The 14,918-nt window shown below is 33.6% G+C and overlaps 2 protein-coding genes across 2 annotated transcripts; both read right to left on the reverse strand.

Moving 5' to 3' along the window:
* Positions 1-7,032: 7,032 nt before the first annotated feature.
* HELRODRAFT_166649 (hypothetical protein) lies at positions 7,033-12,056 on the reverse strand (the record flags this gene model as incomplete). The annotated part of the gene is made up of 5 exons (XM_009011873.1): positions 7,033-7,052; positions 7,653-7,904; positions 8,520-8,644; positions 9,148-9,283; positions 11,129-12,056. The coding sequence occupies 5 exons, from the start codon at positions 12,054-12,056 to the stop codon at positions 7,033-7,035; spliced, it is 1,461 nt and encodes a 486-aa protein (XP_009010121.1).
* A 308-nt stretch (positions 12,057-12,364) lies between these two features.
* HELRODRAFT_166650 (hypothetical protein) lies at positions 12,365-13,726 on the reverse strand (the record flags this gene model as incomplete). Its single annotated transcript, XM_009011874.1, has 3 exons — positions 12,365-12,506; positions 12,994-13,092; positions 13,476-13,726. 3 exons carry the CDS (start codon positions 13,724-13,726, stop codon positions 12,365-12,367), a joined length of 492 nt encoding a protein of 163 aa, XP_009010122.1.
* Positions 13,727-14,918: the final 1,192 nt, after the last annotated feature.

Raw genomic sequence — 14,918 nt, forward strand, 5'->3', positions numbered from 1 at the left:
ATCATAAGCATGAACAAAACATAGAACACAAACAAAACAGAAAATCGGTAGCGTCATAAAATTTCATTTCTACGGTTGGATAATATTATATATATATATATATATATATATATATATATATATATATATATATATATATATATATATATATATATATAGAGAGAGAGAGAGAGAGAGAGAGAGAGAGAGAAAGAGAGAGAGAGATTTTTACACACACACGCACGCACACACATACACCCACTTCGTATATAAGTTCCAGTTAAGATAACTAGAAAATGAGGCTAATAGTTCTGACCAAAACGACGATGGTGATGAAGATTATTAAAAAAGATAATGATTGTTTTGATGATGATGATGATGATGATGATGATGATGACGATGATGATGATGGTGATGATGATGATGATGATGATAAAAATGATGATGATGTTATATAATTATTATAAAATATGATACTATGGCGTAGTATTTATAAGGCCAAGATTTATAAGGCGGTCCTAAGTGAATGTTATTACGAATCAAGCGCCCATTGCTTGTTCGATTGGTTGGTTGGTTGGTTGGTTAGCTGGTTGGTTGGTTGGTTGGTTGATTGGTTGGTTGGTTGGTTGGTCAATTGGTTGATTGGTCGGTTGGTTGATTGATTTACAAGTATGTTGATTGAATTGCATAAATGGTTGGTTGATTGATTGCAAAAAATTGACTGATTGATTAAAAAGATGTTAATTTATTTGTTGATTGATTGGTTTGTTTGAAAGATTGGATGATAAATTGACTAGTTGGTTGAGTGGAAATAGTTGAAAAAGTTGATCAGTCAAATGAAGGGGAGAAGGTTGGCTTATTTACTGGCAGAATCATTGATTAATTAATTAATTTATTAACTGAAAAACTGTAGAAAATCTGATGTAATGATTGAATGTTCGATTGAAAGACACAAACACACACACGCACGCACATAAACAAACACACACAAAACACACATGTTGGCACGCAAACACACACAAAAACACATACGAACACAGACGCACACCATCCCATCCACAGCTAATTACAGATGTAAAAAGAATAATTGAAGAATCAAGGAAATGCAGAATGACACATACACCCACACACACATACACACACACACATATATAGATATATACGAGCGCACACACACACACATGCACGCATACACACACGCACGCACACACGTACGCATACTAACACTTATGAACATTGGTTGTAACCTGCCGGTGTGACAAAAAGAAAGAAAAGTGAAAAATAAATCGACTGCAATAAATCAAAAAATACTATAAATAGATGCGAAAAACAGTAAACAACGCAAGAACAAAGAAAAAAAAGAAACCCAAAGAACAAAAAACATCCACAAGCAATAAAATAACTAAAATTAAACAAAAAACAAAAGAAAAAAACAACGCCGATTCTTTTCCCGCCAAAAGTTGGCCATCTTGCGATCAAAAAAGCGCGCCACGTCATGCAGGCAACAATATATACGATGTGAAGGCTAACCCTTGTAATCTTAACGCAATAGATCTTGCGTTCCCGAGCTTTTTTGCGGTTGTTGTTGTTGTTGTTACCAGTCAGTGTGCGCGTGATTTCATTTCATCTTATTGTTGTTGTGTTGTGTTGTGCCGTGTTGCGCTGTGTTGAGCTGGGTTTTGTGTTGTTAGAAGTCTGAGAGTTAAAATAAACATTGAAACGAGGTCAAACGATTGGTTGAGTAGTTGAATGATTGATTGATTGATTGTTCGGTGGATTTGTTGGTTTACTGATTGAATTGCCATACAAGCATAGCTTCAGGTCTCCATTAATAAAATTGTGTTAAAAAAAAAATCATTGGAAAATTGATTGGTTGACTAAATGATTGATTATTTAATTGATTGAATGATTGATTGATCAGTCGTCTGATTGATTGAGTGAAGTCACGGTTCATTGATTGTTTAGCTTCAAGTTCTTTTGAATTAGTTAAAGGGCTGGTTGAGTGAATTATGACTTAGTTGATTGATTGATTAATTGATTGAACGAATGAATAAATAATTTTGGATTGATTATTCATCATCACAATCATTATCATCATCATCATCAACATCGTCGTCATCATCATCATCATCACCTTGTTGTCTAAAGCTTAACGTTAACTAGAGTTTAAACTCCTTGGATAATTAAGATCTTGGCTGATGATGATGAAAATGATGAAGACGACGACGAAAATGAAAGGAAGAACAAGCGAATGAATAAAGATGACAAATTACATTTAAAAACGATTTTAAACTAACAAAAACATTGGTATCATTACTACTACTACCACTACCACTACTACTACATCATCACAATGGAATGAATGAATGCATGCATGCATGAATGAAGGAATAATTGAATGCATGAATGAAAAAGTGCATGATGGATGAATGAAAAACAACAACAATTACAACAGCAATGATGATGAGTAATGTAATTAACTTTAATTTTCGTAGCTAGAGCTTTCAGTTAATGTTAAAATAGAGACTTGTGAATGAATGAATGAACGAACGAACGAATGAACGAACCAACGAACAAACCAACGAACGAATGAATGAGTGAATGATTGAGTAAGAGTAAAAATGATGTATTAACGAAAAATAAAACAATTTATTGCATTAAAAAACGTCTAGGTATGCATTAAATTTAACTATGTACCAACCACTAATATTAGATCTTCTCAAAGTACATATAACTATACAACAAAGACTCTTGAACTATGGCACGCCACACATACGCGTACACACATATCACACACACACGCACACACACATGCACGCACACACGCACACACACGCGCGCACACACACTCAACAAAGTTACAACTAATCAGATCACATCCATCAAACAACAAACAGCCCAATTGACTCGACCGCAATGACATCCAACTTCATCATGATGACGACGACGATGATAATAATGCTGTTGATGACGATGTTGATAATGATGATAATAATGAGGACGATGACGATGATGACAATTATTAAGATGATCAATGATGATGGTGATAATTATATCAATTATAATGATGATGATGATGATCATGATGTGGATGAAGGCATTATGGTGATTTTAATATAAGAAAAAGATTGCCATTATCGTCATCATCGCCATCATCATCGTCGTCATCATCGCCCAACATATCAAATGACTTTTTTATCGCTGAACATCAGCACCCGGAAAATGAAGTATGGGAAAATTTAAAAAATTCCATCCAAGAGGAAAGAAAAAAAAAGATACGGTCGGTCCTCGTCCAATGAAAAACATTGACACACACAAAAAACAATAAAAGAAAAGTAGAAAAAAATAATAACAAAAAAACAAAATAAAAAAATCTTAGTTCTTTGTTCGTTTCGCCTGCCGTTTCATCTGTTGGTTCTTTGTTGCTAACACGTCTGCTTTCATGACGTCACGATCACGTGGTCATTTGTTGTACTTTTTTACGGTAGGCACGTGTGTGTGTGCGTGTCGCTGCTTGTGCGTGTGTGATAAGTGTGCGTGCGTGTGTGCGCGTGTGCGTGCGTGCGTGCGTGTGTGTTAGTTGCCGTTTTTGTATGAAGAAAAATTGTTTGGGAGTTATCATATAGATGGTCTGGCTTGTCTTTGCCTGCTGCGGTTTATGCGTTTCGAGCGTGTTTTTGCACATAGGAAGGCCAACACAGGAATGTGCAGTTACGTAACTCACCTTGCTGACGTAAATGTAAATAAATTAGTGAGTAAGCAAATGAGTGAGTGATAATATGTAAATAAATAATGTCTGTCTGTCTGTCTGTGTGTGTGATGTGGTGTGTGTGTGTGTGTGTGTGTGGTGTGTGTGTGAATATATAAGTATTTGTGTTATCAGAAATTCAGTAGCGTATCACGATTTTCTTTACAATTGAGTCTTACTTGATATAAAAATGTTTTGCTGTATGTGTGCTTTTCGAGAAATGTCAGCCTGAAGTTTTCATTCGTTTTTTTTATCGGAGTGTATCGGATTGTATCGAAATGTTTCGGTGTGTATCGGTTTGTATGTTTATGTACACACATGTATATTGACTGTGAATATATGTGATAAATGGTTAAGTTTTCAAACAAAAATTGTTTACGATCAACTTGTGTATGTTCATTCATTCACTGATTTATATGCATTATATAGAAAAATTAATCATATTTCTTGAATGAATTTTTTGTTGGTGAGGTCAAAGGTCGGGCCACCAAGAGGGAAGGAAACATTGGAGACACAACCACGTCACACACAAACAAGCTAATGCTATTTGGTAACATTTTTCCTGCTTCTCTATGTACATTTCACATGTGTGTATGCTTTTCCTGGCATTGTATACTACACAAGACTTCAAGATATTGCCTTTTAACATCTTCACACGACATTCTTTAAAACGCCAGCAGACCAGTTGAAAACGTACAAATGTGCTGTGTACATTCACACACATTCACATACACTCACACACACACTAACACACACACTAACTCACACTAACACACACTAACACACATTCACACACACTAACACACACTAACACACATTTACACACACTCACACACATTCACACACACACATTCGCACATATTTACACTTATTCACACACACTCACACACACACTCACACACATTCACACACACACATTCACACATATTTACACTTATTCACACACACTCACACACACACTCGCACACATTCATAAACACTCACACACATTCACACACATAAACGGAGAGAGATGTACGCTCAAAAATGTACACCATAAAACAAATTATGAACGTGCAAGCGAATAAATAAATAAAACAACATAAACACCTAGCAAGAAATATTTCTGAAGTACCAAATAAATTGAATAAATGTATGAATATATATAATATACACAAATAAAAAAAAACATACAAATCCAAAGATACAAACACGAACAAAAAAAGATACAAACACCACGTACAAACACATACAATCAAATACAAGTTCATACAAATCTATACAAACATATACAATATAACTAAACACAAAACGTACAGACATATACAAACGCACACAGATATTTAAAATCGTATACAAAACAAAACACAAAAATTATTTTCAACGTTTGAGCGAGGGTGATATCTTGCCAAAGAGATCATAAAAAAATAACAATTTTCTATTCGGTGGATAAAAAAAGATTTTGAAACCAAACGCAAACATTATGAAATTAAAAATAAACAAAACGAAGAAAAATGTTTGACTTATAAAAATGTAATATACGATGTGCCCCGAAAATTTTATTTAAGGTGTGAAAAAAGTAAAAATTGATATAAATCTAACAATTTTTCAGTTTTTCTCGACTGCTGCTGCTGCTGCAAACAATTATTTTGGCAATTCCTCATCTTATATTTTACTTCCTCTGAATGTTCCTCTGTCTTCTAAATTATTTTTTCTTGTCTCACTAAAATTGTTTCTTGGTTTTCCAAAACGAGAACTACGATGATGTTATGAAATTGTTTTTCTTTTCGGTTTCGTTAACAACAGTCATAAAGTTTGTGTTAATGAAGCACATTTTAATTAGTTGTTGTTGGTGAAAGTATCATTATAAAGAAAAAAAATTTTGCAGGAGAAATTTTTGCTGAAAGCTGTAAAAATTTTATGGGAATGCAAAATAAAAACATTAAACAACAAATTGACAAAGTTTAAATACAAAATTTTTGCGAATATTTTATTTTAAATAAAAACATCAAAAAAATCGAAACTATCACCATGTTTAGAAAATATTTTTGAATCAGAAAAAACGAAAAAGAAAAAGAAAAAAAGAAAAAATTTGAAAAGCACGACTTTGCTTGCCTCTAAGTGCGCCAGCATGTCGAGAGCGTGGAGGTCGCATGCTAAAAAGTTGAAAGTTCAAGAGTTCACACATTGATTGGTCTGTACGGCCGACGGCAAGTGATGCAATGTAAGTGTATGTATATTGGATTGAATTGACTTGAAGTATGCATGTATGTATGTATGTATATATGCATGTATGTATGTGTGTGCGTGTATGTGTGTGTGTGTGTGTTTTTGTGTGAGTGGATGTTTCTAACTGCAAGGTCAGATGTAACGTGTAAAAGTTGTTACTCGGTGGTGTGGTGGAGGATTGTGTGATGTGCGACCATTGAATGAATGCTGTCAGTCCGCTCGATGTCTCTTATTGACTGATGTAAGTGCATTGGGTGAACAATTTTCGTTTGATGATGAATGAATGGATGGATGGATCGATCGATAAATGACTGAATGGGTTATGAAATAGAAGAATGAATGAATTGAATGTTTGAATAAGCAAACGAACAAACGATTGAACAATCGAATAAATATAATAAAATTGACAAACATCAAACAAAACAACGAACGAACGAATCAAAAATATAAGTACGAAATATGAACGAACTAATGAACGAACAAACGAACGAACGAATAAACGAACGAACAAACGATTGAATGAAAGAATGAACAACAACTAAATGAACACTTGAAAAATGTTTAAAATTGATTGAAGATGAATGGAAGTGTGGAGGGGGAAATGAATTAGTAGTTAGTGGTTTGGGAGCAGGCCCGAGTAAGTGATTGATGTTCAGATGGTTAGATTAGTTTTAGAAATGACAAGCGTGCAACTTCACTTTATAAAATGTTCAACATACAAATTATTAATTGAATGCAAGCAGGCCATCTAGTCATAGATGGACGGATAGGTGGAAAAGTAAATGGACGAATGGACAATTGTGCAAATGGAAGTTAAAAATTGAAATAAAAACGATAAAACTTATGTGAAAAGTTAAATGGTTCTTGTAAGGGCTAATCCTATTCGAACAGCACCCAGCCGTCAAACTTAAATTTGTTCCATGACTAATTTATTTATTTTGATACGGTCTTATGTTTATGATGTAACTGATGTTATTTCGTTGGTTTCACACAAGAAATTTTATTAGACGCCTATCTCGTGACCCGTTTCAAATTAATAATTAACACTTCAGTTCTCTAAAGAGCGTGAACATTCAATAAACTTTGCAATGAGGTTCCTAACTCAACTGCAACTCATCTGTAAAAAGGTTATTTATTATCAGGTGTTTGATGTTGAGTGTTGGAGTTAGCCCACCATTAAGTCGAGACAAAAAGTTTGTCGCGTGCTCAGAAATTATAAAATAAGTGATAAAAATGTTAAAATTATTAAAAAAATATTGAAAATTCATTTAAAGTGAATCGTAAACATCATCAAGTTTGATGACGTCATTTTATAAATAGATGAACGTCCTTAAAAAAAGATTAATAACAATAATTTGGTGCTAAATTAGATTGCAGCAAAATTATTACGTATAATCGTTTAATTTATTTTAATTTTCTTAAATAAATTCTCAAAATTTGATACATTTTAACAAGAAATAATTAAATTTCAAATTATTTCTTTTTATAGAATGCCGCTGCTAGATTTGTTGGCCGGGTTCCCAAATTAAAGCAGCTAAAATGCGAAACGAATGACACTGTTTCCTCAAGTCAGAGAGAATCAGAGAGAGAGAGAGAGAGAGAGAGAGAGAGAGAGAGAGAGAGAGAGAGAGAGAGAGAGAGAATCTGATTTAAGACAGCTCTGATATTGAACGATTAAAAGATTAATAAATTAAAAAAGTAATAATTTAATTCCAACCAGTGACGTAGATTTCTCCAAAAGTTTCATTTATCGAGAACAATGCTGTAGAAGTTTTGTTGTTATTGTTTGGGGTTTTATTCAAGCTATTGGTTTTTTTATAATTGTTATTTTTACTAGCGTCTATAACGTTATTGTTATTATTATTTTGAGTGTTCCCATTAACGATAACATATTTAATTAGGGCATTGCGACCTAGATCTTGATCATTGGCTGAGAGTTGGATGACCATGGTGCCGAGAGGCGTGTCCTCTGAGATGGTGATCGTGTAGTGGGGTTGAGTGAATTGTGGCTGGTTGTCGTTGAAGTCAATTACGTTTATTGTTACCTGATTGGTTGGTTAGTTGAATATTTGATTGGTTGGATGGTTTGTTGGTTGGTTGGTTAGTTGAATATTTGATTGGTTGGTTGGTTGGTTAGTTGAATATTTGATTGGTTAGTTGAATATTTGGTTGGTTGGTTGGTTAGTTGAATATTTAATTGGTTGGCTAAATATTTGATTGATTGGTTGAATATTTGATTGGTTGGTTGGTTGGATATTCGATTGATTGGTTACTTCTTTAAATATTCTTATAAATTGTTTGTTTCTATTGAATTGTTTGATTTAATAATCGGATGAAATTTATTTGACCATTGTAATTTTTTTATTCTGCTTTCAAGAAAGTGAGCAGATGACTTCGGAGCATTCAGCATTCGAACCATGTCGGCGTGCATTACAAAGACGCGAGGCAGTGCAATCCTACCATCTGAGCTAACTAATCAACCAATAAAATATAAACAGAAAAAAAACACAACCAATAAAAATCGAGAACAATTCAATCGAATAACGACGACTCACATCAAGTGAGCCAGACTTCGGGGGTTGACCTGCGTCGTACGCGATGACCTTGAACTTATGTTGACCTCTCACTTCCCTGTCCAGTGGCTTGCTCAAAATCAACCGCAAGTCTATCGAGTTGTCTAACTTTTCAGTTATCCTTAACCGGAAATGTCTGCCGGAAGTCAATTCGATGATGATGATGACGATGGTGATGATGATATGATGCTAGTTGTCATGGTGATGACGATGATAGTGATGGTAGTCAAGAGAGTGAAGTTGGTGATAGTTGCTGATTGAATGATTGATTGACTGATGTAGAATAATATATTAATTTATTTTTGATACTAAAAAATACTGAATATATATGCATGCTTGAACATTTGCACCAATCCAGTTTAATGACGCAAGCAATCTGACACTAAACGAGACAACTTTCCTCATTTTAATCTACTTTTTCAATTTTTTACTCAACATCCAATCATCATTTAGTCTATTTTTGTCGTTGTTGTCGTTTTTGTCGTTGCCTATTTTTATACACTCACTTTCTAATCATTCATTTACCAATCCATCCAGTCTATCTATTCATTCATTCATTCGTTCATTCATTCATTCATTCATTCATTCATTCATTCATTCATTCATTCATTCACCCACCATCCCTTAACTACGACCCACCCGTCGTCTCCCTCGATGACGTATTTTTGTACAGAGTAGTCGGCGTCAAGGTCAGTGGCCGTGGTGAGGGGCAGCCATGCCTGCCCTACTTCGCTCATCTCTGACATGTCCATCACAACGAAGTCGGGTTGAAACTCTGGTGCGTTGTCATTAATGTCCTCTATTTCTATCGACACCTACATGTGTGTGTGTGTGTGCGTGTATGTGTGTGTGTGTTTGCGCGTGTGCGTGTTTGTATCGTTTGTATGTTTGTAAATTTTTATTTTAAATCTTATAAATAGGTGTGGTTGTCTTCGTTTTTGTGTGTGTGTCTACCTATATTTGTAAGTGTGTGTATATTTTTGTATGTGTGTGTGTGTGTTTGTTTGTGCGCGCGCGTGCGTGTGTGTGTGTGTGTAAATGCCTGGTGTATTGAGGTGTTTAAACATTATGCAGTTATACGTTTGTTCATTGTTAAAGCTGACTCAACACGAAGTATTTGTGTTGTGTGTATGTAGTAGTATGTAGTAGTATGTACGTATGTATGTATGTATGTTGTTGTTGTTGCTCCGCGTAACCATAATTAAAATTAAAGTAGTAGAGTTAATCTGTCTAATAATAATAATGAGAATAAAAATTATAATTATTATTATTATCTTAATCATAATAAAAGGAATAATAATAAAGTAATTAATTTATATACTTTGATGATGGTGAAGTACATCATAGGCGTAATGGCGACGTCAAGTTTGAAGGCACATATGAGTGAGTGTTGCTGGGGCGGTGTTGATCGGGTGTGCTTTATGTTGCTCTGTGTTGTTGTTTTGTTGTTGATGTTGTTGATGTTGTTGTTGCTGGTGTTGTTGTTGTTGTTGATGTTGTTGTTGTTAATGTTGTTGTTAATGTTGTTAGCAGTGGTGTTACTGCCGCTGCTGCTGTTGTTGTTGTTATTAATGACGTTGTTGATAAAGTTGTTGTTGTTGTTGATAGTATTGACGTTGTAATTGATGTTTTCGCTAATGTTGTTGTCTAGAATGCTGTTATCGGTGACGTTGGCATTAATATTTGTTGATGTCGTTGTTGTTGTTGATGTTGTTGTTTTGTTATTTCCATCGGCGTTGATGAGGTTGTTGGTTTCGTTAATGTTATTTTTGTTGATGTTTTTAAATTTAGAGTCGTGGCTTTTGACTGCGTGGCTGTCTTTGCTATTGTTTTTTATATGAAATTTCTTTATAATAAAGTCGTTGTTGAAAGAACTTTTGTTATCGTTGTCGTTGTTATTGTTGTAATTGTTACTGTCGTTAATGTTATTTATGTTGTTATTATTATTATTATTATTATGATTTTTTATTATTATTATTATTGTTATTAATACTTTTATTTTTATTATTATTGTTATTATTATTGTTGTTGTTGTTATTATTATTATTAATATTATTATTAATGACGTTGTTGTTTTTATTATTGTTATTTTGAGTGATAACAATGATGTCATTGTCGATTTTATTGTTGTTGGTTAATTTTATTTCTTCGTTGTTGCTAGTTGGATTAGCTATAACTTGATTTCTTTTACTATTACTACTGCTACTACTATTACTGCTACTACTACTACTACTACTACTACTACTACTACTGCTACTACTACTACAGCTACTACTACTACTACTACTACTAGTAGTAGTAGTAATAGTAGTAGTAGTAGTAGTAGTAGTATTAGTAGTAGTACTACTACTAGTACTACTACTACTACTAATATAAAAATTATTAATATTATCACTAATATTATTTTCGCTGTTGATTTTGTCGCTGTAATTACTACCAACAGTTGTGGAAGTAGTTGTAGTAGTAGCTGAAGTAGTAGCAGCAGCAGTAGTAGCAGCAGGAGTTGTAGCAGTAGTAGTAATAAAAATAGTATTAATATTGTTCTTTATGGTGTTAATAGTATGGCTACTTAAGGTATTTGTGATGATATCAACAGTACTAAAACCGTGAATAAATCGACCGGTATGCCAAAACGGATTAATGAATTTGTTGTTGTTGTTGTTGTTCATGTCATGTTTAATGCTATTATTAATATTATTATTGCTGTTGTTGTTGTTGTTCATGTCATGTTTAATGCTATTATTATTATTGCTGTTGTTGTTGTTTTTTTTATTCTTGTTATTATTACCGATAGTTTTTGGAATTTTGTCATTGGTTTTGTTGATATTGATAATGTTTTTGCTGTTGGTTATGTTGTCGTTGTTGTTGGTCTTGTTTTTAATGTCATAATTACTGTTGTTGTTGTTGTTGTTGTCATTGTTGTTGTCGTTGATGACGTCATTAATATAAACATTGTCGTGTTTGGAGTTGAATATTTTGTTGCTGGTATGTTGAAACGTAGAGGGAGTCATGATGTCGTCATCTTTAGAGGTGTGGTTGAGTTTGTTAATCTTTACCCTATCAATGTGATTGTTGTTGTTGTTGATGTTGTCGATGTTGTTGATGGAGGTGTTGTTGTTAGTGAGGTTAGTAGAATTATTAATAACAATGCTGTTAATATTATTACTGTCGGTAATGTTATTATTATTGTTGTTACTATTATTTAAGTTGTTGTTATTGTTGTCGGGGTTGTTGATGTCACGAATGACGTAGTTGTTGTAACCGTTTGAATGTTTAGATCGTTTGATATGTTTCCTTATGTGATTGCTTGATGATTTATGAAATGCTTCTTTCGTTTTATTGCCGCTGCTGTTGTTGTCGTTGTTGTTATTGTTGTTGCTGTCTTTGTTACCGATGTAATTGTTGTTGTTGTTTTTAATGTAATTGATGTTGCTGTTTTCAAACTCAATGTTTAAATCAAAAAAGTATCCTTCCAATGATAAATTATTTTTGTTTGTTTGTGTCAAATTTTCATTGGGTGAGATAGATTTTGCTACAGTTATTGTCATTTTAATTGATTTTGTTGTTATTGTTGATGTTGTTGTTGTTGTTGCTGTTAATATTGTTTTTGTTGATGTTGTTGAACCAAAAGTACTTGACATAATTGTGTTGAAATGTGTAGATAAAATTTTTGTTCGAAATTGGCTTTTTTGCAATGTCAAAATTCTTCCGTAAGCTGGCAACCAATTATTTTCTGATGGTGTTTGTTTGTTTGTCGGTTTGCGTATTAATGTGGAGTTAGTAAAACTGTCTGTAATTTCTTCATCACATTGTTGTTGGTGTGGGTGTTGTAGTTGCTGTTGTTGCTGCTGCTGCATTATTTTACTGTTAAAATGTTTTTGTTGACGGCGAAGAAAAAGTTGATGTTGATGTAGCAATTGTTCGTGGATAGATTGTTGCAGTTGTTGTTGAAGTTGTTGTCGTTGTTGCTGCTGCTGGTAAAATGCTTGTTGCAGTTGCTGTCGATGTAGTTGGCACGGTAGTTGTTGTTGTGTTTTTAATCGTCTAAGTAACAGGTTTGCCGTTTTTAGTTGACAGTTTTTGGTTTGTTGATGTATATGTTGTTGTTGTTGGTGATGATGATGGTGGTGGTGCTGTTGTAGTTTGCTTGCATGATGATGTTGTTGTTGTTGCTGCTGCTGTAGTTGTTGTTGTTGAGGATGATGTTGTTGATGATGTTGTTGTTGTTGCTGCTGCTGTAGTTGCTGCTGCTGCTGTTGTTGTTGATGTTGTTGTTGTTGATGTTGTTGTTGTTGCTGCTGTTGTTTTTGAGGATGATGTTGTTGTTGATGATGTTGTTGTTGTTGCTGCTGCTGCTGTTGCTGCTGCTGCTGTTGCTGCTGTTGTTGCGGATGATGTTGTTGTTGCTGTTGTTGTTGCGGATGTTGTTGATGCCTTTTCTTTCTTTGATGCATTTGTATGTTGCATACTTTCTCTCTATCCAACCTTTCGGTTATGATCATAGTTCCCGTGTCCTCATCTATCTTCAGCCATGTCGGTTGCTGGTTCAGGAATTTGTATTTCAAATTCGATTTGGCGCCGTATCTTTGAGGTTTTTGAAATGAAAAAGAAAAAATTTAATAATACAAATTAAATAGTTTTTTTTGATTTATTGGTTTAATTGTTTAATTGAAAAATATATCAAATGTAAAGAATTATAGATTGTAATATTAATGTCGTTCATTCAACTGATTTTTCTTGAAAAATTTTTTTCTCAATATTTCAGCTAGTTGAAAAAATTATTATTATTATTGTTATTAATTAAATAATTATTATTATTATTTATATTATTATTATTGCTATTATTAAATTATTTTTCAAATTAAAACATACTTTTTATATATAAAAATGGAAATAACAAAAAAAAAATCAATTATTTAATTTTAATTGTAAAAAAAAACAACAACAAAGAAATAATATTCCTTGACCTCTTGTAAGCATCACCAACAGTACCGATCACATGGCCAACCTTCACCTCCTCTTTCACCGAGTACCGAAGCTTCTTTTCTATTTGACACATCACTAACGATGACGTCATCATCAGAAACATCAAAAGTAGAGACCGGAAGTTCTTCTTGTAGATGTTGCAATTGTTGTTCTTGTTGTTGCCGCAACTGATGTTGTTGTTGTTGTTGTTGTAACGGTTGCTGCTATGGTGATGTTGGTCTTGCCGATGCATTGCAATCTAAGTTTGTAATGTATATTTGTATGTGTTGTATGTGTGTTTGTGTGTGTGTTTGTTTGTGTATACATGTTTGTATATATATTTGTACATGTGTAATGTGTGTTGGTTTGTGCGTCTGTATGTGTTCATTTGTGTAATTTAATTTTTAGTAAAAATTTTCATTGCAGTTTTAGGACAAGTGTATTATTTTCTAATAAAAACAGTTGAACGAAGATTAAAAATTTTCATTAAAAATCCTAAAACGTTATTAACATTCCCTCATTTTTCTTGAAACAAAAACTCATCTTAAAGTCAATCAATCAATCAACCAATCAATCAACCAATCAATCATTCAACGCAACAACATATCATTAATGAGAACGAAGATTTGAAGCAATAGTAAAAAAAACCCCAAAACAAAAACGAAACAAAATTAAATCTGCCTAACAAAGATAACACAACAACATACATAAAAGTAATAAAAAATGCAACAACAACAACAACAATAAATGACAATAACAAAAACAACATGGCGGCTGTGACGTCATCATTAACGAGAACATCGATCGTGCACGAAATTAGTAAACATCGTCCCGGCCATGATGACAGACCTATCAGAAACTCAGTAGAATAAAAAAAAATGTAAGCGCTACATAAATAATGGCCTGTGACGTCATTCGATCCGCCTGACCACTTCCGGTAAAATTAGAAATGTGAGTTTGTCACGTGACGTTAGCGGCGGTCAAAAAAACAAATTGTGAAAATATAGTAGTAAACTATTATTAATAAACAAATAAATAAATAATTATACCTGTATAAACTACAAACACACACGGACACACAGATAGAGAGAAAAACACACAAACAGACTGACACACTGGTACACACACACACACACACACGCACACACACACACACACACATACACACATTACGTCCATATTTAAATTAATTCAGAATTTAGGAGCCGACATTTGTCAGCGTAAATTTAAGTGGGGATTTTATTAACGCGCCTTCTCCATTGCTAATACCCGTTCGTGCGGTCATCATTATGTCCGTCGTGTTGATGAGGAGGGTGATGATGATAATGTTGATGATGACGACGATGATGATGATGACGACGATGAGGATGATGATAATGACGACTACAATCTAAGATGATGATGATGATGATGATGATGATGATGATGATGATGACGATGACGAC

The sequence above is a fragment of the Helobdella robusta genome (genome assembly GCF_000326865.2).
Source record: "Helobdella robusta unplaced genomic scaffold HELROscaffold_10, whole genome shotgun sequence".
Taxonomy (NCBI): domain Eukaryota; kingdom Metazoa; phylum Annelida; class Clitellata; order Rhynchobdellida; family Glossiphoniidae; genus Helobdella; species Helobdella robusta.